The sequence below is a fragment of the Oryza sativa genome, chromosome 1, assembly GCF_034140825.1.
Source record: "Oryza sativa Japonica Group chromosome 1, ASM3414082v1".
NCBI lineage: Eukaryota > Viridiplantae > Streptophyta > Magnoliopsida > Poales > Poaceae > Oryza > Oryza sativa.
Window position 1 is genome coordinate 36,649,167 of NC_089035.1, and position 22,504 is coordinate 36,671,670.

At 49.8% G+C, this 22,504-nt stretch overlaps 3 protein-coding genes across 3 annotated transcripts; 1 reads left to right on the forward strand and 2 right to left on the reverse strand.

Moving 5' to 3' along the window:
- Positions 1 to 5,780: 5,780 nt before the first annotated feature.
- Positions 5,781 to 6,824, reverse strand: LOC4327387 (osmotin-like protein). The gene has a single exon (XM_015762600.3). The coding sequence runs from the start codon at positions 6,758 to 6,760 to the stop codon at positions 6,017 to 6,019; it is 744 nt and encodes a 247-aa protein (XP_015618086.1). The 5' UTR covers positions 6,761 to 6,824; the 3' UTR covers positions 5,781 to 6,016.
- Positions 6,825 to 15,631: 8,807 nt separating this feature from the next.
- On the forward strand, positions 15,632 to 19,080 carry LOC4327388 (heat shock 70 kDa protein 4). Its single transcript, XM_015763480.3, has 2 exons — positions 15,632 to 15,981; positions 17,161 to 19,080. The coding sequence occupies exons 1-2, from the start codon at positions 15,771 to 15,773 to the stop codon at positions 18,894 to 18,896; spliced, it is 1,947 nt and encodes a 648-aa protein (XP_015618966.1). The 5' UTR covers positions 15,632 to 15,770; the 3' UTR covers positions 18,897 to 19,080.
- Positions 19,081 to 20,106: 1,026 nt separating this feature from the next.
- LOC4327389 (uncharacterized) lies at positions 20,107 to 22,448 on the reverse strand. The gene has a single exon (XM_015765898.3). The coding sequence runs from the start codon at positions 21,971 to 21,973 to the stop codon at positions 20,408 to 20,410; it is 1,566 nt and encodes a 521-aa protein (XP_015621384.1). The 5' UTR covers positions 21,974 to 22,448; the 3' UTR covers positions 20,107 to 20,407.
- Between the last annotated feature and the right edge of the window lie 56 nt (positions 22,449 to 22,504).

The following is a 22,504-nucleotide window of genomic DNA, read 5'->3' on the forward strand; positions in this document are numbered from 1 at the left end:
ACCGACGCGCACCAAGAACAGAGCGTACGCAGCTCGGATTGAACGGTGAATCGGTGATCGGCTTGGTTGCCGCAGGTAGAGGGGACCCATGTCACCACTCACCCGCCGTCTCACGCTCGCCCACGCGAATTGCTCGGTCGAACATTGGCGGGAGGCGAGCTCATCGTGGTGGTCAACAGGCTTTCGAAAGATTCCCGTCCTGATATCTCCTTTCACAGATACGCTCATACTCAATTACGCAAGCACAGCAAGTAGACCGTGGTTCCTACATGTGTCTTATACACACACGTTTAGAGCAAGTATAATAGTGAGTATAAGCCTACTATAAACTTACGTGGAGAAGAGATGTAACAAAATATTAAGAGTGTTGGCTCTTATGCAAGAGCTAGCTTAACACAATTTCAAAAATAAATACATTAATGCATATAAGTGTAAGATAGAGAAAGTAGAAGAAAATTATAGTTAACATTATAACTAATCTACTATATATGTTGGCTTTAAAATAAGATAATAGTAGAAATTGAGCTATACTATTCTTGCTCTTACCCGCATCTAGCATCTAAGTAGATGCATAGGGTAGACGGATATAAAACAATCACGCACAACAAAGAAGGACACCGCTTTTGCACCCAAAAGGAAAGAACGAGACCCACCACCACTCGTCCACTGGGGGCTACGAAACCTACAAATTCGGCACCCACTTTCCGTCCCGAGAGACGCGATAGGACGGGCTGTTGATTTCCCGGACCCCGGACGGTCCCGCGCGACTCCCACCACCCGCTTCCCTTCCCTGGTCCACTCCAGTACTCCACCACCACCACCCAAGGAACGCGCGATAGCGAGCGGATCTCGCCCTCGCCTTCGGGTCCTCGCGATCGTATCGCATCGCATCGCATCCCCGCCCGCGCGCGAGGCGGAGTCGCACGCGCGTTCCCGCGCCACCAATAGTGCGGTCAGGAACCTGATGACCTCGCGGCTGACGCGCCGGGACGGCGCACACGCTGACCCGACCCGGCGGAGAGGCCATTCGCCCCCAAATTGGCCTCTGTTTCCCGCAATCCTTTTGCTGTTTCGGGGAATCGTTTGCCGTGCCGGGGAAAGCCGGCGTCGCTCTCATCTCTTGCTGGTGCAAGTCGCTGTTTTCTTCGTCAGGATAACGATGGATCTACTGTTTCGTAGGCTTGGCCTTTTCTTAACCCTGCATGTAGCGGCAACACCCCCCGCTGATAATGGTATGGACGATGTAGGCGGGAGCTGGAGAGGACACATGAACAGCAAAGAGCGTTTCAATTCTTTCCACCACATCTGCACAGTTGCACGCGATGGGGACCGTCAGGTATGGCGTGTTGACAACGAGCGTTTTAATTCGACAACATATCTGGCGATGACAACGGAGAGCGCCATACGACCAACAAGTCAACAACTCATATTAATGCATCGAGATCAAAACATGTTTACTTTGTTGCTAATAATTAATCTTTTCGAATTTTGGTAGTATTTTATGGGTCAAATTTGGAGCCTTGCCATATTTTGGTGGAGTTTTTGTGAAAGAAAACTTATGGAATTATCAACTTTTAGTAAGTCGGTAATGGTAAGGCTATATTTAGTTTATTATAAAAAACAGAAATACTAGAAGAAATACTAGAATGCAATAATATAGTTTATGTTGCTGACGTCATGTTTGGCACCAGATCTATTCCATTCCGAAATGGTATAGCGTTCCCTAGTAACTCTATAAGAAAATTGGTAGATTTACAATTGACAAAAAAATAAATTTGACACTTGCATGGAACCCTTAGAAGACGAAACTATAGGCTTCCGTTGCAGCCACACTACGTTATGTCTAAAGAGAAACAAGCCTGGCCCATTCTACGGCTTCGTACGAACATGGGAACATGTCCCTCGTTGTCACCAAATTACAGAATCGTCTCTCAACCAAAAAATCTGATATATGGCATCCCTCAACTTACAAAATCGGGTTACTCTAGGCCTTTAGGCGATATTGACCCCCTATTTTATCCGATATGGCAGCTGAGTTAGATGGGACCCACGTGGGCCCTTCACGTCAGCAGCTCAATATTCTCTCCCCTCTTTCCCATCCAATCCTCATTCCTCTCTTTAGGGCCAGCAACGGGTGGGGTGGCGGTTAGCAGGAGAGGCGCACCTCTCACACCGACTGGTGGGAAGATACTCGATGGCAGCGGTGGGTAGGGTACACAAGCGTGGCACGAGGCGTGGGATGAGAGCCACGTGTCGATGCTCCAGTGGCAGTAGTCCCCCGCTCAGTTCCGGGTGCGGGCGGTCGACGTCAATGCAGATGATGTCGAACTGCAATCTTTCATCTCCTGCGTGTTCCGCGTCATCACGAGAGAGGAGCGCGGCATCGAGGACTCCTCTTTTGGGGACGTCGTCGACAGGTCGATGACCAGTGTTCAGAACTGCACGTGGGACGCAAATGGAGTCAGAAACGACAAAAGATGCGGGGTTGGAGTCGGGGGAGAGGGGGCCGTGCTAGTAGAGGAGGAAAAGGCCGAGGTGGGAGCCGTAGATCTAGAAGTGGTAGAGGTCAGGGACGAAGTCGAGGGAGAGGTGTGGCAAGGAGGCGGTGAGTGGCTCGAAGACATGGAGGGTATGTTTCGGTTTCTCCTGTAAAGCATGGAAAGGAGGCTTCTATCGGTAATCACCAGAGCACGCTAGTGGAAATTATGAGAGGCGCACGGCAGCCAGTGGGGAGAGGCCGCCGCAGCTGTGTGGAGTCCATTGTCGTGCCACGCGTGTCTACCCCGCTCGTCGCTGGCCACCGCATGCTTCTCCCTGCCGGCCACCACCCCTTGCCCCTCCCCAGCCACGTTGGAGAGAAGTAGGATAGGAAAAGAGGGGGAGAAGATTAAGGTGCTAACATGTGGGGGCCATGTGAGGCTCACGTTGGCTCAGCTGTCATGTCGGACAAAACCGAGGTCAATACCGCCTAAAGATCGAGGGTTACCCGGTTTTATAAGATGAGGGATATATACAGGGGCAGATCAATTTGTGGGGGGAGGGGGGGCTCAATTACGCAGTTTCTTCAACTTCCAGCCATTTAGGAACCTTTAATTTATCATTCATGGTGAAAAAATCGAAAGGGGTGCTCCAGGGATATCCATGGGTCTTGTGGGTTTAGGGGGGACTCAAGTTCCCCCTGCACCCACGTTGGATCCGCCCGTGGATATATATATATATATATATATATATATATATATATATATATATATATATATATATATATATATATATATTTCGGTTAAGGGATGATATTATAATTCGGTGACAAGATGAGGGACCTTTGATGTACTTTTTCGTACGAACATGTGATGGCATCTCTATCATGGGCCTTTCGTTATTCATCAAACATCAAAAGCCCATCAGATTCGACGTCTGAAACCAGCAAATATGTTTTTGCTAGACCCAGCAGCATTTCGAATCCGCTTTTTTATTTTCAAAGATCGAGCTCCGCATCATCTCCTCATGATAATCTAGTGGTGCACAGTGGATAGCTAACGGCTGCCTCAAGGCTCAAGCCCTCGACAATCCGTTTGCTAATGGCACTACTCACTGTGCTTATCCCATTTCATGGACACTAGTGACTTGCGGCTGCCTGATACCAATGTAAAGTGTAAGCTACTAGTGGTACACTTTGCTACAGGAAAAAGAGTGCTGCCTTAGACACTAGCAAGTCACGCCATGCTTAACCTTTCACCTCTTCCCACGCACTACCTTAGACACTAGCAAGTCTAGTTGTACAGCTCCCTACTAGCTTCAATTCATCTATAGTCAATCTAATAGCCAATTCATACAATAATTGTTTACTATACTATTAATATATGGTCCCACCTGTCATACACACAGTGTGTCTTGGAGTCCGTGCTGCAGCTAGCTACAGATCTGTAACCCGCTGCTCTTCTCTCTCATCGTTTATATCATTAAAATATATTTATAGCTGGCTAATAGCCTGCTATTGTACCTGCTCTTAGAGCAAGTTTAATAATAGAGCCAACTATGAGCTTATAGCTTATATTAGAGTTAACATGTATAGTAAATGAGCTATAAGATTATCTCTTTTTTTCTCCTCCTCTCTCTATCTCTCACCTGTGCATTTAATGTATTTATCTTGAAGTATGTGAAAAGCTAGCTCTTGCATGAAAGCCAACCCTCTCCATTTTTCAAATTCTCTTTCCTCCACATAAGCTTATAGTTGGCTTATAGCCTACTATTATACTTGCTCATAGAGCAAGTTTAATAGTATAGCCAACTACTAGCTCCAATTCATCTATAGCCAATCTAATAGCTCATTCATACAATAGTTACATACTACACTATTAATAACTGGTCCCACATGTCATACACACACTGCATCTTGAAGTTCGTACTACAGTTGGCTACAAATCTGTAGCCCACTGCTCTTCTCTCTCCTTATTTATCTTCTTAAAATATGTTTGCAGCTGGCTTATAGCCTGCTATTGTACATGCTCTTAAAGCTGACCCTCACCATCAACTTGAAAAGAGGATGGACCAAGCTTATACACTTGTTTGATCAATCCAATGTTTGGAGACCAGGGTTCATCAGATCATGATACTAGGGTGATTATTCGGGTTTCAAAAGAGAGCACAACGCTACCCTCTTTAATTTCTTATCCTAAACAAACTATCAATACGTAAAGCAGTAGGATGTATGGCTCCATGCTACCATCCATCAGATTTTAAATCTTTCTTTCATCAGGTACTAGGAAATAAATCGTGATTGGGTTGTATACATCCAATTGGATGTAAAGGCCAGGTTTATCCCATTGTGTAAAAAAAGGATTTAAATTGTGATATCGACAAACATGATTACATTCATCCTTGTTGCAAGCTGGAAGCTCTACTTTCCTTAGTAAAAACACATTGGCTATTTGTTCAGAAGGTGCCAATTATTGTGTCAAATGTTGTTGGTGTTCCATATTTCAAGTAAAATGAGGCTAACAAAATTTTAGAAATGTGCATATGTGATGTAGGGCTAGTAGGAGTAGACTAGGGGTCTAGGACCAGCCAAAATTACTGCAGAGAGGCGCCAAAGACGCAGAGAAACAATCCAATGCGCTACCTGAAAAGGCAGAGCGGCAGCGCCAATGGGCAAGAAAAGTTTAAAAGGAGAAAGGTATAAGACGAGCCCGTTACCAGAAGCAGAGCCAGAGAGAAGGGGCATACAGGGAAAGGGTCTGGGGCTTGGGGTACTCCTTGAGTTGGTGCCGTGCCATTTTACTGCATCTCGCGTGCCAGTAACGTGGTACTTTTTTTTAAAGTGAAAAACCGATTAGGAGATTGCGCCTTTTCAGCAATCTATGGTACTTATGTTTAGGGACTAAACTAGTCTCTCTCAAAGACTTAAAAATTTATGTTTTTAAGAGAGCGGCTAAAGTTTAGCCCTGCATAGAACTATAGAAGTACTATTCAAGGTTGCGGCAGCCGGCAGTCGAGTCCAGAGATGGTGGCGGAGATAAGGACGTGCATTTCAGAATTTCAGTGAGAACATGCAAGTTCAAACCAAACTCAAATTACTATATGTATATTTACAATTAAATTTATTATTTTTGTTACGACTTGTAAAAGTTGAATTTGAATTTGCATGTTTGTGGAGTGATATATTACATGTTGATCTATCTTGTCAATTTTTTCGAAAGTTTTTCATAACCATTTAGATGACATGCAATAAACGGGTGAACGTCCATTCGAACTGTTAAAACAGTTTCCAATAGTGGAGCATGTTTGTAAACATCTGAACACACTAGGAACATGTTATTTCAGGCTGGAAACCTGGCAGTAACACCATTACAGTCACAGACATCCCTGCAGCCAACACAAGCAGCAGCACACCGATTACGGGCTAATCGAACGTAAGTAACGACTCCAGCATCTAAACCCGCGAGCTAATCGAACATTAGAACACAGTCACAGACACCCCGGAAGGGATCCTACCGAGTACGCCTTGGCGCGCTGGATTCTAGTGGCAGAAGATGACCTTGAGCTCGCGCGGCGCGGCGCACTCGTGGGTGAGCGACGGGCTGTCGTGCGCGTAGGTGAAGGCCTGCGGGCACTCGCGCTTGAAGAACTCCGAGTACTTGGACGAGCGGCAGGTGCGCGGGCTGTTGTACATGTTGCGGCAGCAGAGCTCGTCGGTGCGGAAGGCCTCGCAGCCGCTCTTGCACGCCACGACGCTCCCCGCCGGCGTGCGCAGCTGCAGCTCGCTGGGGCAGGTCTCGGTCAGGTTCTTGCGGCACGCCAGCACGGGGCAGTTGCCCCGGCCCTCGTGCGGGGTCACCGACAGCCCGACGTTGAAGCCGTCCACCACGCTCACGCCGTAGGAGGTCTGGTCGTTGCCGTGGTGGAGGGAGACCTGCGCCAGCGTCGCGGGCGCCGCGCCGCCGAGGCCCGCGCACTGGAGCCGCCCGCCGCAGTCGCCCGTGGCGCAGTGGAGCTGCGCGCCGGCGCCAGTGCAGCCCGTGCGCGCCCAGATGCGGCCGGACCAAGGGTGGGCCGGCGCGGCGAAGGAGCGGTGGGAGAGCGCCGGGAGGAAGAAGCCGCCGCCCTCGAGGACGTCGTGGCCGGAGTTGGCCTGGATTCCTGGCCACACCGGGTATGGGCAGTTGTTCACGATGGTCAGCGTCATCGGCGCGTAGTCGGCGAGGATGACGCCGCAGCTCAGGAGCGAGGTGGCGACCAGGAGAAGCAGCTTGGCAGAAGCCATGGCGGCGAGCTGACCAGGTCTCGAGCTAATGAGCAGACTGTGATGGAGTGGTGGTGGTGGTGGTGATAGGTCAGGGGTTTTAGGGGGTTTTTATAGGCGACGTGGTGCCATTGTTGTTGTCGTGGTTTGGCATGTCCAAGTATAACACAGAGGGAAGGTGGCTTGTTTTTTTGTGGAGAACTTCTAAATTCTGAATGGGTTTATCAAAACTTGGAAAAACTATTTGCATTTTCATGACTCAGGACTTATCTTCTTGGAATGGTATCATTCGAGAAGGTTATCTCGAAGTTACCTATCCTTAAACTTCTTTTCTCAAAGCAGCTTTTCACAAACAATCCGAGCAAATGCAAAGCTAGCATCGGGCCATTTTACACCTAGCGGGAAGAAAACGGTAATAATCCGCGAGAACCGAGGGTAGTGGCCGGCCGGTGTTGCCTTCCTGGCAATAATCCTATAGCAAGGCACCTCCACCTCCATGGACCATCATGGCCCATGCCAATATGGCAATGCGGTATTTTTCTTCGTGACCTGTGGATAAGCATGGCAGACAGAGACACAGACATAGGACTGGCATTGGGCAAACAAGGGTAGTCCACTGGATTGGATACGAGGGAGGAGACGTACCAGCTTTCTCACACACTGTTCTTCCGTTGTTCTCCACCTCGGGTTCCCTGGCGCTCCAGGGGAATCTGCCAAGAGCAATACGCCTGCGACGTGGACGATATCATGCCATCGTGCTGAAAGCCTGAACACCGGGATCGCTTTCGCTTTGTTTTTGCTTTTTACTGCCTTTTCGGTTCTTTTTTCACATTGAGCCGTGTACTCCTCTGCCCCCACATGTTATCCTAGTGCTCCCCCTGTCAGGCTACTACACTTTGTTACTCCCCATCTTAGCGCGGATTGCAGTTTAATTTGACGCTAACTTTCAAAAACTCTCGCTTTCATTCTGATGTTTACTTGGACGCATGCTGGCTGGGTAGCCCTTGGTGGCTTCGTCCATGTCGGTCTGAGTAAGGTGGTATTTGGTTGGAGGAACTAAAGTAGGGCTAAACTTTAATCCCTTTCACAAAAATTTAGTCTCTAGTTCCCAAACACCCCTTAAGACTAGACGCTGTACGTATATCTCGTCGGCTAATGAAACTCCCGTACTCAAGTCCTTTGCCTTCGCAAGCCCCGCGGGGTTCATCTGTTCGGATCTGAATTGTTCGAAACGACATAGCCCATGTGCTTGTTGGTAATGTCGGGAGTGGTCACCCGGATTGAGTGATGCTACCACTAGGAGCTGAAATGGCACTGCTCGGTATCTGTAAAAACTGGGCAGCATGAAGCGCGCTCCAAGAAGAAACTTGTTACCAGGCTGCCAGCTACTGAACCTGAGCGGTAGGGGTGCCGACAGAGGAATGCCGTGCTACTGACACCGTGCGTGCGAGTCCTCCAAGTAAACAGCACCCGGCGGAGGCTTCCGTCGTGCGCGGTGCGGGATCGGAGGACGAGGTCCGGCGGCGTTTGTGTTTCGCGCACCGCACGGCCGGCCGGCCAGAGCTGGGCCGTGGTGCATACGGTTCCTAATCAACACCGTAGATTTGTTCGTTTATCCGCTTGGACTCTCCTAACCGGCTAACCGTCCCTCTCAGCCGTAAAACCGGATATAACTACACCTTCAACTATTATTAAAATCGTTTAAAATGTCTCTCTCAGTTGTTTTGAGAGCGGTTTTTGCTAACATAATATCCAAGTGGTAACCCAGACATCAAATGTATTGAAAAATAAAGTGGGATCCATATATGAATTAAATTTGAAAATATATTGTTCATTCAATTTTTCTCAGGAATATTCGGGATGTAAAAACTTGTGCAAAAATATACCGTCGGTGTCGCAGAACCGTTGCGTGAAAATGACATGCGAATGATGTCGCGGACGGTATCGCGCGGTCTCGCGCGGCAACGACGCGAGACCGCGCGTGTCAGGGTTATGGATACCACATACCTAATAGTAGTTGACTAAGTCTCGGCAGGACCCACCACATACCATATCCTATACGGAAACAACCTGCGGATATAGGAGTAGTTCCGGATAAGGAAAGACAACCAGAGTTCTATATGGAACGACAAGGACTACTCGGATTGTATCCATATTGGTTTCCCTAGTTCTACTTGGACAAGGGGACACCTATGTGTATAAATACAAGACCCCCTATGAGGAGAGGGGACACACCCAACACAATCAACATACACGGAACAACAGAAGCCACAACATACAAGCCAACATACGCTAAGACAAGCCGCCGGATATCGACTTCACGGATAAGCACGGCTAGTCCCCTACGGTGTCTCTGAATACTATCAGGAGAGACGAAAGCGTTATCTCTGATCTCGCCGGACACGGATTCGAGGAGGAAGACTACCCTATTATTGACTACGAGTCAAACCTTCAGACCGCCATGTCGACAACAGTTAGATAGGCTACCCCAAATATTGTACTGGTGTGATTATGGTGAATAAGATCAACGACCGGCTTCGGCCAACAGGATGTAGGGTTGTTACCTGACAATTCAGGGGCCCAAACCTGTATAAAAATCATCGTCTCTGTCTCTTTTACCTCAGTCTCGCGTATACCCTAGCACCAACGATCCCCATACTATGCAAATACCGGAATCGCGACATCAAACGTCGACAGTAGCGCGCCAGGTAGGGGGATTTTGGTGCTTCAGGATTTCGACGGGATGGGTTTAAGAGATGGATTCTCCGATGATAAGCTACTCGACGACTTCAGCTGAGGGGGAGATCTAACCTAACCAGATCGGAACCATCATCGTCATCGACAACTTGGTCTATCGAAACCATCCAAGTCTCAAGCTTCGCGGCGTACCAAAAAATGTCAGATCATATGATGTCGAACGAGTACGCAACAAGGTAATTGGTAGATTGGTTTTTTAAATTGATCTACTAATTTCGTAGATACATCCAGCATGTATCTACAAAGGTACGCAATATTTTATATGCAATTTATCGTACCTATTTTTCCAATCTATACAATATTGTCAGATCTATAATTTATTATGTTTTCCTAGAGCATGTCTTTTATACAATATCTGTTGCGCGAGTGTCCCCGATGTTAAATCGACTACGGTCTAATGCTAGGGGCTCGCTCTATTTTCTTCTGTATAAATCATGCTTGTTTATGGTTTACATAATGCCTGATATTTACATCTGCTCGTTATGTCCTGATAATGCTAGAAGATCCATGCAGTTTTTTGGAGTACATAATCGATATTCTCTGCTATATTTTGTCTTCTAGAAATTATTTTTCAGGAACAATTGAGCACTCGAGTAGGTTGTGGTCGAGTACACCCCCTTGTCGAGGACGTTCTCGATAAGGCTGAGTCGTCGCACCCAACTTACCAATGAAGACCGACGATCTATCTCATAGCACCGGCCATGGCCGGACTACTCGAGAAAAGGTTGTTAACGGATAATTCCTCGCGAACGTCGTCGGCTTGATCACCTGACATGATTGCGAACGGACATCTGGATATACTACAAGTTGGGTGTGTGAGTCATGCTGGCCACATGAGACGCACATGTAATAAACCAACTCTAGCACCTCCATTGGTGTTCGAGAGATAATTCTACACGTTCGCTGGTCCTCGAACCAGTACGTAGCAATCTCTCGCACCGCAACCTCCATTGATGTTCGAGAGATAATTCTACACGTTCGCTGTTCCTCGAACCACTACGTAGCACTCTCTCGCACCGCAACCTCCATTGATGTTCGAGAGATAATTCTACACGTTCGCTGGTCCTCGAACCAGTACGTAGCAATCTCTCGCACCGCAACCTCCATTGGTGTTCGAGAGATGATTCTACACGTTCGCTGGTCCTCGAACCAGTACGTAGCAATCTTTCGCACCACAACCTCGGATGGTCGAGGTACGACTACAGCAATAACGCAGCGGTCCTCGTACCACGACTTCAAATGATCGAGAGACACCTACTCATTGGTTCTCAACCAGTCAATCGTAGCGATCTCTCGTACATTTACTTCTAGTGGTTGAGTTACGACTACTACTTGGTTCTTGACCAGAGGTGTAGCGATTCTCCCATTACCTCTACTTCAACAAAGTTGATATCAGGTACACAATATCGCCAAGTGTTTTACCCAGAGATCCCTTACCACAAAAGACACCTAGAGTTGAAACCTATTCTCATGTCCCTTTACGCCGTCTTGACAAGGCCTCCGAGGAACCTAAGGGAACTTCGGCTGGGGACGCCCAGAGCTGATAAGGCCTTGTCGGATCCTTCAGAGACGAAAGAACCATGTAAGATCTGGTCGTGTAAGAGTTCTCACCGTGCGTATTAACCAAGCCGTGTAATCGGAAATGGATTTTCCAACTTCACGGCTGGGGGCTAGGATCAGTGCTTGTTCAACCGAGGCAGGTCAAAGGTCCAAGAGCCTTATCCTCCGAGAAGAATTCTCCGACGACAAGGCTGGGGGCTAGGGAGAGTGTATAACTCAAAAAACCGACTGATCGAAGTCGGTAAAAGAGTAGACGCTCATATACAAAACATTGGTATGTAAATTTAATTCATTATCAGTTTTCTATACATTCTATAACATGTTACCCTTTGAGCGTTCGCTCGGGGGCTATTTCTATCTAATATTCTTTTCTGAGTATTGATTTCAGGAAAATTCTACTCGACATTGTCAAAGACTTCATGTCTCTCTGGTTGTACACCAAGATCGACTAAGGCGAGTACGGCAAATGTTGACAAGGCTCCGTCGCAGACTCTACGCCTACTCGATTACTCGAGAACGGTTGGTGGATCTCGACAAGGAATGCGGAATGAAGAGATGTTGTACCCGCCGAGATAAAATTTCTTGACTTCAATCCAAATTCTCGATTACAGCAAGACGTGAGACTTAGTCGTATGCTCTGTACTTTCTTGGTTGACATCGGAGATTGACTCAGACAAACCCTTTAGGTGCCCGCACGAGGCTGATAAAGGAAGTCTAACGTTATCTCCAAACTCACCGAAAACGGTCACATGAGCTCGATAACAGTTACTCCAAGGCCTGCACGCGGTTGAGAATATGAATTCGTTCATTTGCATTGAAGTCAGGGGCTACTGTCAGGGTTATGGATACCACATACCTAATAGCAGTTGACTAAATCTCGGCAGGACCCACCATATACCATGTCCTATACGGAAACAACATGCGGATATAGGAGGAGTTTCGGATAAGGAAAGACAACCAGAGTTTTACATGGAAACGACAAGGACTACTCGGATTGTACCCATATTGGTTTCCCTGGTTCTACTTGGACAAGGGGACACCTATGAGTATAAATACAAGGCCCCCTAGGAGGAGAGGGGACACACCCAACACAATCATCATACACGGAACAACAGAAGCCACAACATACAAGCCAACATACGCCAAGACAAGCCGCTGGATATCGACTTCAGGGATAAGCACGGCTAGTCCCCTACGGTGTCTCCGGATACTGTCAGGAGAGACGAAAGTGTTATCTCTGATCTTGCCGGGCACAGATTCGAGGAGGAAGACTACCCTGTTATCGACTACGAGTCAGACCTTCAGATCGCCATGTTGATAACAGTTAGATAGGCTACCCCAAATATTATACTGGTGTGATTATGGTGAATAAGATCAACGACCGGCTTTGGCCAACAGGATGTAGGATTGTTACCTGACAATTCAGGGGCCCGAACCTGTATAAAAATCTTCGTCTCTATCTCTTTTACCTCAGTCTCGCGTATACCCTAGCACCAACGATCCCCATACTATGCAAATATCGGAATTGCGACATCAAACGTCGACAGCGCGGTCTCGCGGATCGCTCAAGCAACCAGTGACACTGTCCGATGGGCTCCATTTGATTAGTAATTAATTACTTAATTAAAAATTAATTAGTAATAATAAGTGATTAATTATCCTGACGCTAATTAAATCGACAAGGCACGGTATCGCTGTTTGCTTGAGCGGTCTCACTGATTGATTGAGCGAGACCGTTCACGCGCGATACCGCGCGGTCTCGCATTTTCACTGCGCGATACCAGCCGCAACATCTTTTCCGCGTCATTTTCGTGCAACGGTTGTGCGAGACTGATGGTATATTTGTGCAAAAGATTTTACATCCCGGATATTTCTAACAAAAAATGAATGAACAATATATTTTCAAATTTAATTCGGATCAATATATCATCTTCTTTCTCTACTAACGTCTCTTTCCCCATTTCTTCTTCTTGACACCCAGTGTAGCAGGACGACAGCTGACAGTAGCAGAATGGTAGGACAACAATGGGTAACAACAGCGATAGTGGTGGGCTCTCCTCTCTCTCCCCGACCCCTTCTGCACTAGCTTGCCACGGGGAGGTACTTCCACCCCCTCCCTTAGCGACACCATCAAACCAAAACAGCATGTGGTCCCTCAATTACACAACAATGGAGCTGCTCATCGGGAAGTAGACGTGGTCAGAGCTCGCAACACCTGCGAGGTTGGCAAGCTGCTCTTCCTCATCGGGTTCGACGGGAAGACCCCTAAGCTCCCTGTCGGTGACATGGGACCGGGGATATCTTGACTAGAGGTTTGGGGCAGCCGCGGTCACCCGCTTGGCCTGACCCCCTCGGGGGGGGGGGGGGGGGGTCGGGCCCGAGGGTGATGAGGCCGCCCCTCCCTCTATCTCCCCGAGGGGTCGGGCCGCTCCCGTTTCGACCCCCCGAGGGCTGGGACGCCCCGACCCCCTGGGGGTTTGGCGCCACGTGTGTGGGTTAGGTGAGCACAGCGGCGCTCACCTAACCGCGTTTATTGCGGGTTGGACGAGCGCCTCACGCCGCATTTAATGCAGCGTAGCGCATGCTTATCCGGTCCGTGATCGGTCGCAGTGTGTGACCGGTCACAGACCGGTCAGATCGCGGGTTAGGGGGCAACAGGCGGCCTGACACACGCCTCGCCCCATCCCGTCGGAATGATGAGAGCCTCCAGGCACTCGTCCCTAGCCGGAGCCGGCATGGGAACTCCTGGAGTTGGCACGTCAGCCCCGGTCAGATACATTCCAGGCTTCATCGCAACCATTGCAAGGAAGTCGTTGTATGAAGAAGGGCAGACGTGTAGCATGCTAAACTGACACGTGGAGGACAAGAATGACCGGTCTGTGACTGGTCTGACGCCGGTCGCGTCATCAGCAAACAACCGTGCTTCCACGTTGCACCTGCTTCCAGCGGAGTGGAGGTTGGTATGACCCATCCCATCGGAGGGTCATTCGGACAGCAGCCATTGCAAATCTCCGCCCATTAATGAGGGAGGACAGGGTTATCCCGGTGTCAGACAAAGGTACAAGCCAAGTTTTGGTCAAAGTAGGATGGGTCCCCACCCAAAAGGAGGGTAGGTAGAAATGGTGTATGTGGTATCCCCTTGAGATATAAAAGGAGGACCATGCCTACCAAAGGGGGAAAGAAAAAAAAGAAAAGGGGGAAGGGGACCTGAGCTGGTAGACTGGAGAAAGGAGGAGTGAGAGGGGCTCTAGAGTTTGAACTCTCTTGCTCTCCAGCTCTTTGTAACTCCTTCATACACAGATCCACCAGAACACAGGAGTAGGGTATTACGCTTCTCAGCGGCCCGAACCTGTCTACATCGCCCGTGTCTTGCGCATTTACTCTCTCGCGAACCATTCCACAGATCAAGGGCTTAGAACCTCACTTAGCACCCCCGGCCGAACCGGCAAAGGGGGGCCTGCGCGGTCTCCCGGTGAGGAGCCCCACGCTCCGTCACTCCCAGTGTGCGTCTCTGACTCGTGCCGCGACTTCCTCAACAAGTGCCTCCACCGTGACGCCGGCAAGCGATGGAGCTGCGATGAGTTGGTGCACCACCCCTTCCTCTCCTCCACGGACACCCATGACGCTGGCAAGCCATCGCCCCTCCCCCTACCTCCCCCCGCCCCACCCCAAGCCGTTCTTGGCTGGGGGCAACCATGTCGGATTTCGACTTCGGCGACTTAGACGACATGGAGGCGCACAACAAGCGTGAGGTGATGGTGCATGCCAAGGAAAGGCTAGTGGAGTGGGCATCAAATGCAAGCGCGGCGGGGGGGGGGGGGGGGGGGCGCGTTGTCACCGCCATTGTGTTGAAGCCGGCTAGAAGGAAGGGCCGAATCCCGAATTGGGAAGAGGAAGGAGATCGAGAGGGGTAAGGGTAGAAGAGAGAGAATGACACGTGGGCTCCACATTCTTAATTGGTGGAAGGGCCAAGTTAACGTGCCAAGCCAGTGAAAAACACCATGAAAACTGTTAAGGGAGTCAAATTGCATCGATTTTAATAGTTGGAGGGTCAAGATATCTGATATTACTGTTGAGGGATGCGAATAAGATCCGACCACTAATTAAGGGTGTCAAAGTGGACTTATTATTTTATCGGCTGGTTTATTTTGGGCCGCGAAAAAGTGGGTGTTGGTTGTCCATCTGGGCAGAGGCCTGCTATGTTTGGGTTTTGGTCTACTCTTAGTCCATTACGCTTTTCGAGGCCCTCGTGCACGAGCATATTCTCAGGCCCATCTAAAAATTGCCCGACCAACGGTTGGGCTGCGGGCGTGATAGAAGTCCACAGAACAAACCCGTTAACTGTAGAACATACTGGACTGTTCAACGTCACGGAGGGCAGGGTCTCACCAACTCGCGTCACCCGCCGACGACCCCACTCTCCCCTCCTGGCGCTGGCGGTGGCCTCTGCGTACCATCCAGACCCTTCCAGAACTCCCATCCGATCTCAATCCAACGTCCCAGATTGGCGCACCCCGAACATTCTCGAAACACCTTCAACCCCAATAAAACCACTCCCCCTCGCCTCCGTCCCCCAACTCTTTGCAAAAGAATTCCGAGCTCGCAAGGCGAAGAAATCTCGCAACAATCTCATCAGATCTCGAGATCTCATCAGGTTTGGTTTGTTCCCGTCGGATTTTTCTTTTCCACTGTTCGATCTTCCTGTTCGTGCGAGATGGCGAAGGGAGAGGGCCCGGCGATCGGCATCGACCTCGGCACCACCTACTCGTGCGTCGGCGTGTGGCAGCACGACCGGGTGGAGATCATCGCCAACGACCAGGGGAACCGCACCACGCCGTCGTATGTCGCGTTCACCGACTCCGAGCGGCTCATCGGCGACGCCGCCAAGAACCAGGTCGCCATGAACCCCATCAACACCGTCTTCGGTACGTGCTCCTGCTATTTCTTCCTTTTTTTTTTGAGCTATCGTTGTTACTAGTCCTTTTGCACGCTCTAGTTCGAATCTAGATTGAACTGTCATCTGGATGGCTGGATGCATTCGTTATTAAGATGTTCCTGGGTTGCGCTGATGTTGATTTCACTCCGAAACGAAGACAAACATTGTATCTGTGCTCTGTTTGGGTGTGCTAAATTGCTAATCTCATAAAACCAAAGAATAATGATTATATTAAACAAGTATCATGCATTTACTACAACTCTCAGGGTCTGTACTTGAATGGTTGAACATTGAAATTGATAGGAGTTGCTAGTTGTCAAGAAATTGATAGGAGCTGCTAATTGTCAAGAGATTGAACTGAACAATTTAAACATTGTATCTATGCTCTGTTTGGGTGTGCTAAATTGCTAATCTCATAAAACCAAAGAATAAGGATTATATTAAACAAGTATCATGCATTTACTGCAACTCTCAGGGTCTGTACTTGAATGGTTGAACATTGAAATTGATAGGAGTTGCTAGTTGTCAAGAGATTGAATTGAACAGTTTGCTAGTTGTACATGTTACATTTTGTTGCAGTGGTGCATTTTGTTCTATGGAATTTTCGTCTGGAAATTCTGCTTGTTGGCTAGTTAGTAATGCGGTGGTAAATCACAGGGAGTAGGCAACTCATATTCTCGTGGAATTTGCTTTGAGCGAAATATATACCCACAATTTGTTTCGAGTACATTGCTTACTGATTATAAATTAAGCTGGCTTTACTGCTTGTGTGCCTGCTGTACTCTGCTTTAGTTATAAGCTGAATTTTCATATGAATTCAATTGAACAATCTGACTCATAATCTCGTTCGTCTTGAAATTCTGCTTGTTGGCTAGTTAGTAATGCGGTGGTAAATCACAGGGAGTAGGCAACTCATATTCTCGTGGAATTTGCTTTGAGCGAAATATATACCCACAATTTGTATTAGTACATTGCTTACTGATTGATAAATTAAGCTAGCTTTACTGCTTGTCATGCCTGCTGTACTCTGCTTTACCTGTAAGATGAATTTTTAAGCTGGCTTTACTGCTTGTCATGCCTGCTGTGCTCTGCTTTACCTGTAAGCTGAATTTTCATATGAATTCAATTGAACAATCTGACTCATAATCTCGTTCAATTTTGAATGCAGATGCCAAGCGACTGATAGGTAGGCGGTTCTCCGACCCGTCCGTGCAGAGTGACATGAAGCTGTGGCCGTTCAAGGTCATCCCTGGCCCCGGCGATAAGCCTATGATTGTGGTGCAGTACAAGGGCGAGGAGAAGCAGTTCTCCGCCGAGGAGATCTCCTCCATGGTGCTCATCAAGATGAGGGAGATCGCTGAAGCCTACCTCGGCTCCAACATCAAGAACGCCGTGGTGACTGTGCCGGCCTACTTCAACGACTCGCAGAGGCAGGCCACCAAGGACGCCGGTGTCATTGCCGGCCTCAACGTGATGCGCATCATCAACGAGCCCACCGCCGCGGCCATCGCCTACGGTCTTGACAAGAAGGCCACCAGCTCCGGCGAGAAGAACGTGCTCATCTTCGATCTTGGCGGTGGCACGTTCGATGTGTCGCTGCTCACCATTGAGGAGGGCATTTTCGAGGTGAAGGCCACTGCTGGTGACACTCACCTTGGTGGTGAGGACTTCGACAACCGCATGGTGAACCATTTCGTCCTGGAGTTCAAGCGCAAGAACAAGAAGGACATCAGCGGCAACCCGCGTGCTCTGCGCCGGCTGCGCACGGCCTGCGAGCGCGCCAAGCGCACGCTGTCGTCGACCGCACAGACCACCATTGAGATCGACTCCCTGTACGAGGGCATCGACTTCTACTCGACCATCACCAGGGCTCGCTTCGAGGAGCTCAACATGGACCTGTTCCGCAAGTGCATGGAGCCGGTGGAGAAGTGCCTGCGCGACGCCAAGATGGACAAGAGCAGCGTGCACGACGTCGTGCTCGTCGGCGGCTCCACCCGCATCCCCAAGGTGCAGCAGCTGCTTCAGGACTTCTTCAACGGCAAGGAGCTGTGCAAGAGCATCAACCCCGACGAGGCCGTGGCATACGGCGCCGCTGTCCAGGCCGCCATCCTCAGCGGCGAGGGCAACGAGAAGGTGCAGGACCTGCTTCTGCTCGACGTCACGCCGCTGTCGCTGGGGCTCGAGACAGCAGGAGGTGTCATGACCGTGCTCATCCCGAGGAACACCACCATCCCCACCAAGAAGGAGCAGGTGTTCTCGACCTACTCCGACAATCAGCCTGGCGTCCTGATCCAGGTGTACGAGGGTGAGCGTGCCCGGACCAAGGACAACAACCTGCTGGGCAAGTTCGAGCTCTCCGGCATCCCTCCAGCTCCCCGCGGCGTGCCCCAGATCACCGTCTGCTTTGACATCGACGCCAATGGCATCCTCAACGTCTCTGCCGAGGACAAGACCACCGGGCAGAAGAACAAGATCACCATCACCAACGACAAGGGCAGGCTGAGCAAGGAGGAGATCGAGAAGATGGTGCAGGAGGCGGAGAAGTACAAGGCGGAGGACGAGGAGCACAAGAAGAAGGTGGACGCCAAGAACGCGCTCGAGAACTACGCCTACAACATGAGGAACACCATCAAGGACGACAAGATCGCCTCCAAGCTCTCGGCGGACGACAAGAAGAAGATCGAGGACGCCATCGACGGCGCCATCAACTGGCTCGACAGCAACCAGCTCGCGGAGGCGGACGAGTTCGAGGACAAGATGAAGGAGCTGGAGAGCATCTGCAACCCCATCATCGCGAAGATGTACCAGGGCGCCGGCGCGGACATGGGCGGCGCCGCTGGCATGGACGAGGACGCGCCGGCGGGTGGCAGCGGTGCAGGCCCCAAGATCGAGGAGGTCGATTAAGCTGGTGGTGGTCCTACGTGATTCCGGCTGGAAGGGAGTCTGAACCGTGTGATGTGGCTGGCGTCGTGTGATCCCCTGTGTTTTTTAGCCGTCGAGAGTTTCGTGCGATGAAGCTTTTGTAAGTGTGTATCGCCGTATGGTTTTACCTGAACTTGCTCTGAAATAGTTTAAGCTTTGACCTAAATCGCTCTGTCTCTCTCTTTTTGTGCGGCTTGCGGCTTGCCTGCTTCACGAGTTCGTTCGGTCGCAGTTTCAGACAGAGGATTAGCCGCAAGTTTGTTCTATTGCCCTTATCTTTTCGTCAGACAAAGTTAAAGTTGGTGGGATGCAATGACTAGCGAGTTCTGTCTTCTTTTTTTTTTTTCCATTCTTCCTCACACTGAGGATTAGCCAGTTGCTACTGTTTTCTTTACCTTTATTCCTCAAAACAGGACCAATTTTGAGACGCTGTTTTCTTTTCCTTTATTCTTCAAAACAGGATCAAATCAATCTTTTGCGGCTGCGACCAACACAAATGAATTCAGCTTCTTTTGATATGCAACGCAATTCTGCCCTGACCTGATTGACCCAAACTCTAGGGGTAGGGAGTCATCCAAATTTTAGGAGCAATAGGCGAATTGCACGTCCGTTTCATGTTTCTAAACCTAAGGGAAATATCAATCAAAATGCCGACTTGTTTTAGGAATCGACACACAAAAAAAATCTTTGAGATTGACTAAGATTAGTGCCATAGTTTAGTTTAAACAAATTTTGTAGGCAGTTGTATAGGTTTTCACTGCTGCTATTCACAAGTTCTTTGCCGATCAACAATTCACTGCTGTATCAGAGTGTCCTTGACGGTTTGACACAGCTGAGCTACCAAATCATGGTTGGCTTCTGTAGTCAGCTGCTTTCGAATTTGCAAGCCTAACTGGAAGATGAACTACTTCTCCTTTAGTATAATCCTATAAAGAGTTGCATTCAGTGAGTTCTTGGGCGCGCATATACTCTGCAGACCCGCAGCAATGTTCACCATCTCACAACCTATACTACCATATCCAAAAAGACCATCTAACTGCTAGAATTCAACGTATCTCTGCAGGAGAAGATCAAGGCAATCCTGCATATGCCCATTCCTGTGTTGATTGGCACATGACACATGCAACTAGGTTCTTACCCACCAATCATATCTTAATGCTAAACAAAACACCCACAATCCATGATCCAAGAATGGAATAGTAATTCAGACAATTTATTTCTGGTTAATTCAACACAGTACAAATTCTAGAAAAAGCAATCTAGCCATATTCTACAAAGGAGAAGAGCATGAGGGCTAAAAAGACACCCATCATAACATACTAGAACAAACTGAGTAGCCTTCAGCAGACTTCGCTGAAGAGGCCTAGTGCAGTACGACAAATACTCAGAAAGCAAAACTCCCAACACAGTCATGCTCATACCTTCTCAGCCATGTTTGGGCATTGATCTGGTGGTCAGAAACAAGACTATATGGTTGATAGACCTTCCACTGGTTATGTCAGGAGTAGATCGTTAGCTGCAAGGTGAGGGGGGCGCATAGAGACTCTTACTTCATGTTCTTCTGGCTCATTTCCACGTTTGGGAACCATGATCTCAAGCACTGCAGCGGCCTCATCAAAGTATGCTTCTAGCTTAGCGTCTTCAGGGATGCGAGTTGCTAGAGGTATTTCACGGACAAATTCCCCATGAGGGCAGTGCTCAGGCATAGGATCAGCAAGCTTGAATACCCTGTCATGCCTTCTGATGTATGGCGTCTGGGCTGTACTAACACAAAGGATCTTTACTATACCATGAGTAAGACTGTTCCTCCATGAAACTTTCACCTTCTGCTGATCAACAAATGGTAAGCTGACCATTATCAAGTAGCCTTGGTCATCTTCATAAATCGACTTGGCGGCAGTCACAGGCCCGCGAGCCTTTTTCATCACCCCAGAAAATTCGTGCTGCCATGAAGGCTGCACTACTGAATGCATCTCCACATCTTGTTGTGTCCTCTCGCCGCAAGAGTTGAGTGGCAAGAAGCATTCCTCATCCATGGCATGCGGAAACACCTCCTTCCTGCGCTTGCTGCTAACTGGGGAGAGATCCATGCCATCTTCTCCTGAGTGATTGGAGGGTGATGACAAATTCAAGCCAGATCCATTAAGCAGCTTCTTTGGGTGTTGATGAACGTTGCCCTTCATGACAGGATGTGGCCTGTCAAGCTCAATCTCTGTGTTTGGCATAGTCCTCCATGTCCCAAAATCACAGGCCTCCTGCGGGATTGCGAAATTGAGCTCCCTCCCTGTAAGCTCCACCCACCTCCTCCTGTCTACCTCAGTTATGCTTGCAAGATTTGGTGATCTCACCACCTCAATTCCATGAATACACTGTGGGTTTGAGAGTCCACGGTAGTGCTTGCGCTGCATCCGGTGTGATCGCACAAATCCCCTGTCAACGCTGAACGGGAATTGCGGCTCACCAGGGCGGGAGTGCCCGTTCATGTAGCTCCTCAGCTGCATCTTGCCAAGGGCATTCTCCGGCCGCTCCTTGAAGACCCACATGTACATGTTCTCCATGTCGTGCTGCACCATGAACATGTCGAGCCGGAGATCCGTCTTGTCAAACCCTGACACACCGTTGGCATCCCGGGTGACCTTGCCTTTGCACTTGTCCGCGAGCAGGGGCTTGAAGTAGAACGTGAAGAAGAACCAGGCGCCCCAGATGCTGTCCCCGCGCTTGGCGGCCTTGCGGTTCCCAGCCTTCGGGGCACTGCTCAGCACGGCGAGCGCCTCGGCGTCGTACACCTGAATCTGCGGGCCGAGGCTGACGTCGAGCATGTCGCAGAGGTCAGTCTGCCACGGCTGGTTGATGTCCGGCGGATGCGCGCCGGAGAGCGACACGGCGTGGGCGCGCCCGGCGCCGTCCCCGATGCGGGGCTGCACCATGACCCCGACGGCGCGGTCGTCGAGGTGGCCGGCGGGATCCATGGAGAGAAGGGTGCAGAGGCTGTGGTGGCCACCGCCACCGCCACCGCCGCCGTTCTCCATGGACAGGGTGGTGACGAGGTCTTCCCCCATGGCTTGGTGACTCGCGCCTCGGGGTGACTGGTGCTAATGGCGACGGCCTCCGCCTCTGCCACCGCCTGCTCCTCTCTCCTCTCCTCTCCCTCCTCCCCCGGCCGCTATCTAATCGGTGGCCTCCGGATCCCTCCGCATTCCAGGACGGCGTCCCACAGCAACCAATCGTGCACGCACTCCATGAATCCCACCATCAATTCCCCCCCAACAGTTTCCGCCACAAATCTTCACCCAGCTCTCCTCCCCCCCAACCCAAATCCACACCCCCAAGGAGACCAAAATGCCGCCCAAACCAAAAACAGAGCCGCCGCGCGCGGTGGACGATGGGTTAGCCGCCGAGGTTTACCTCCACCACCATCAGGAGTCTGTACTAGTGCGGGGGAAGCGTGAAGCTGCGGGAGCAAGAGCGCGGGGAGGAAGGCGAGGACATGGGGAGGGGAGGGGTGCGCGGCGAGGTGGGAGAAAAGGGGAAGAGGAGATTACTCGTGGGGGCGACCGCTTATAATGGCCTCTCAGATCCGGAAGCGCCCT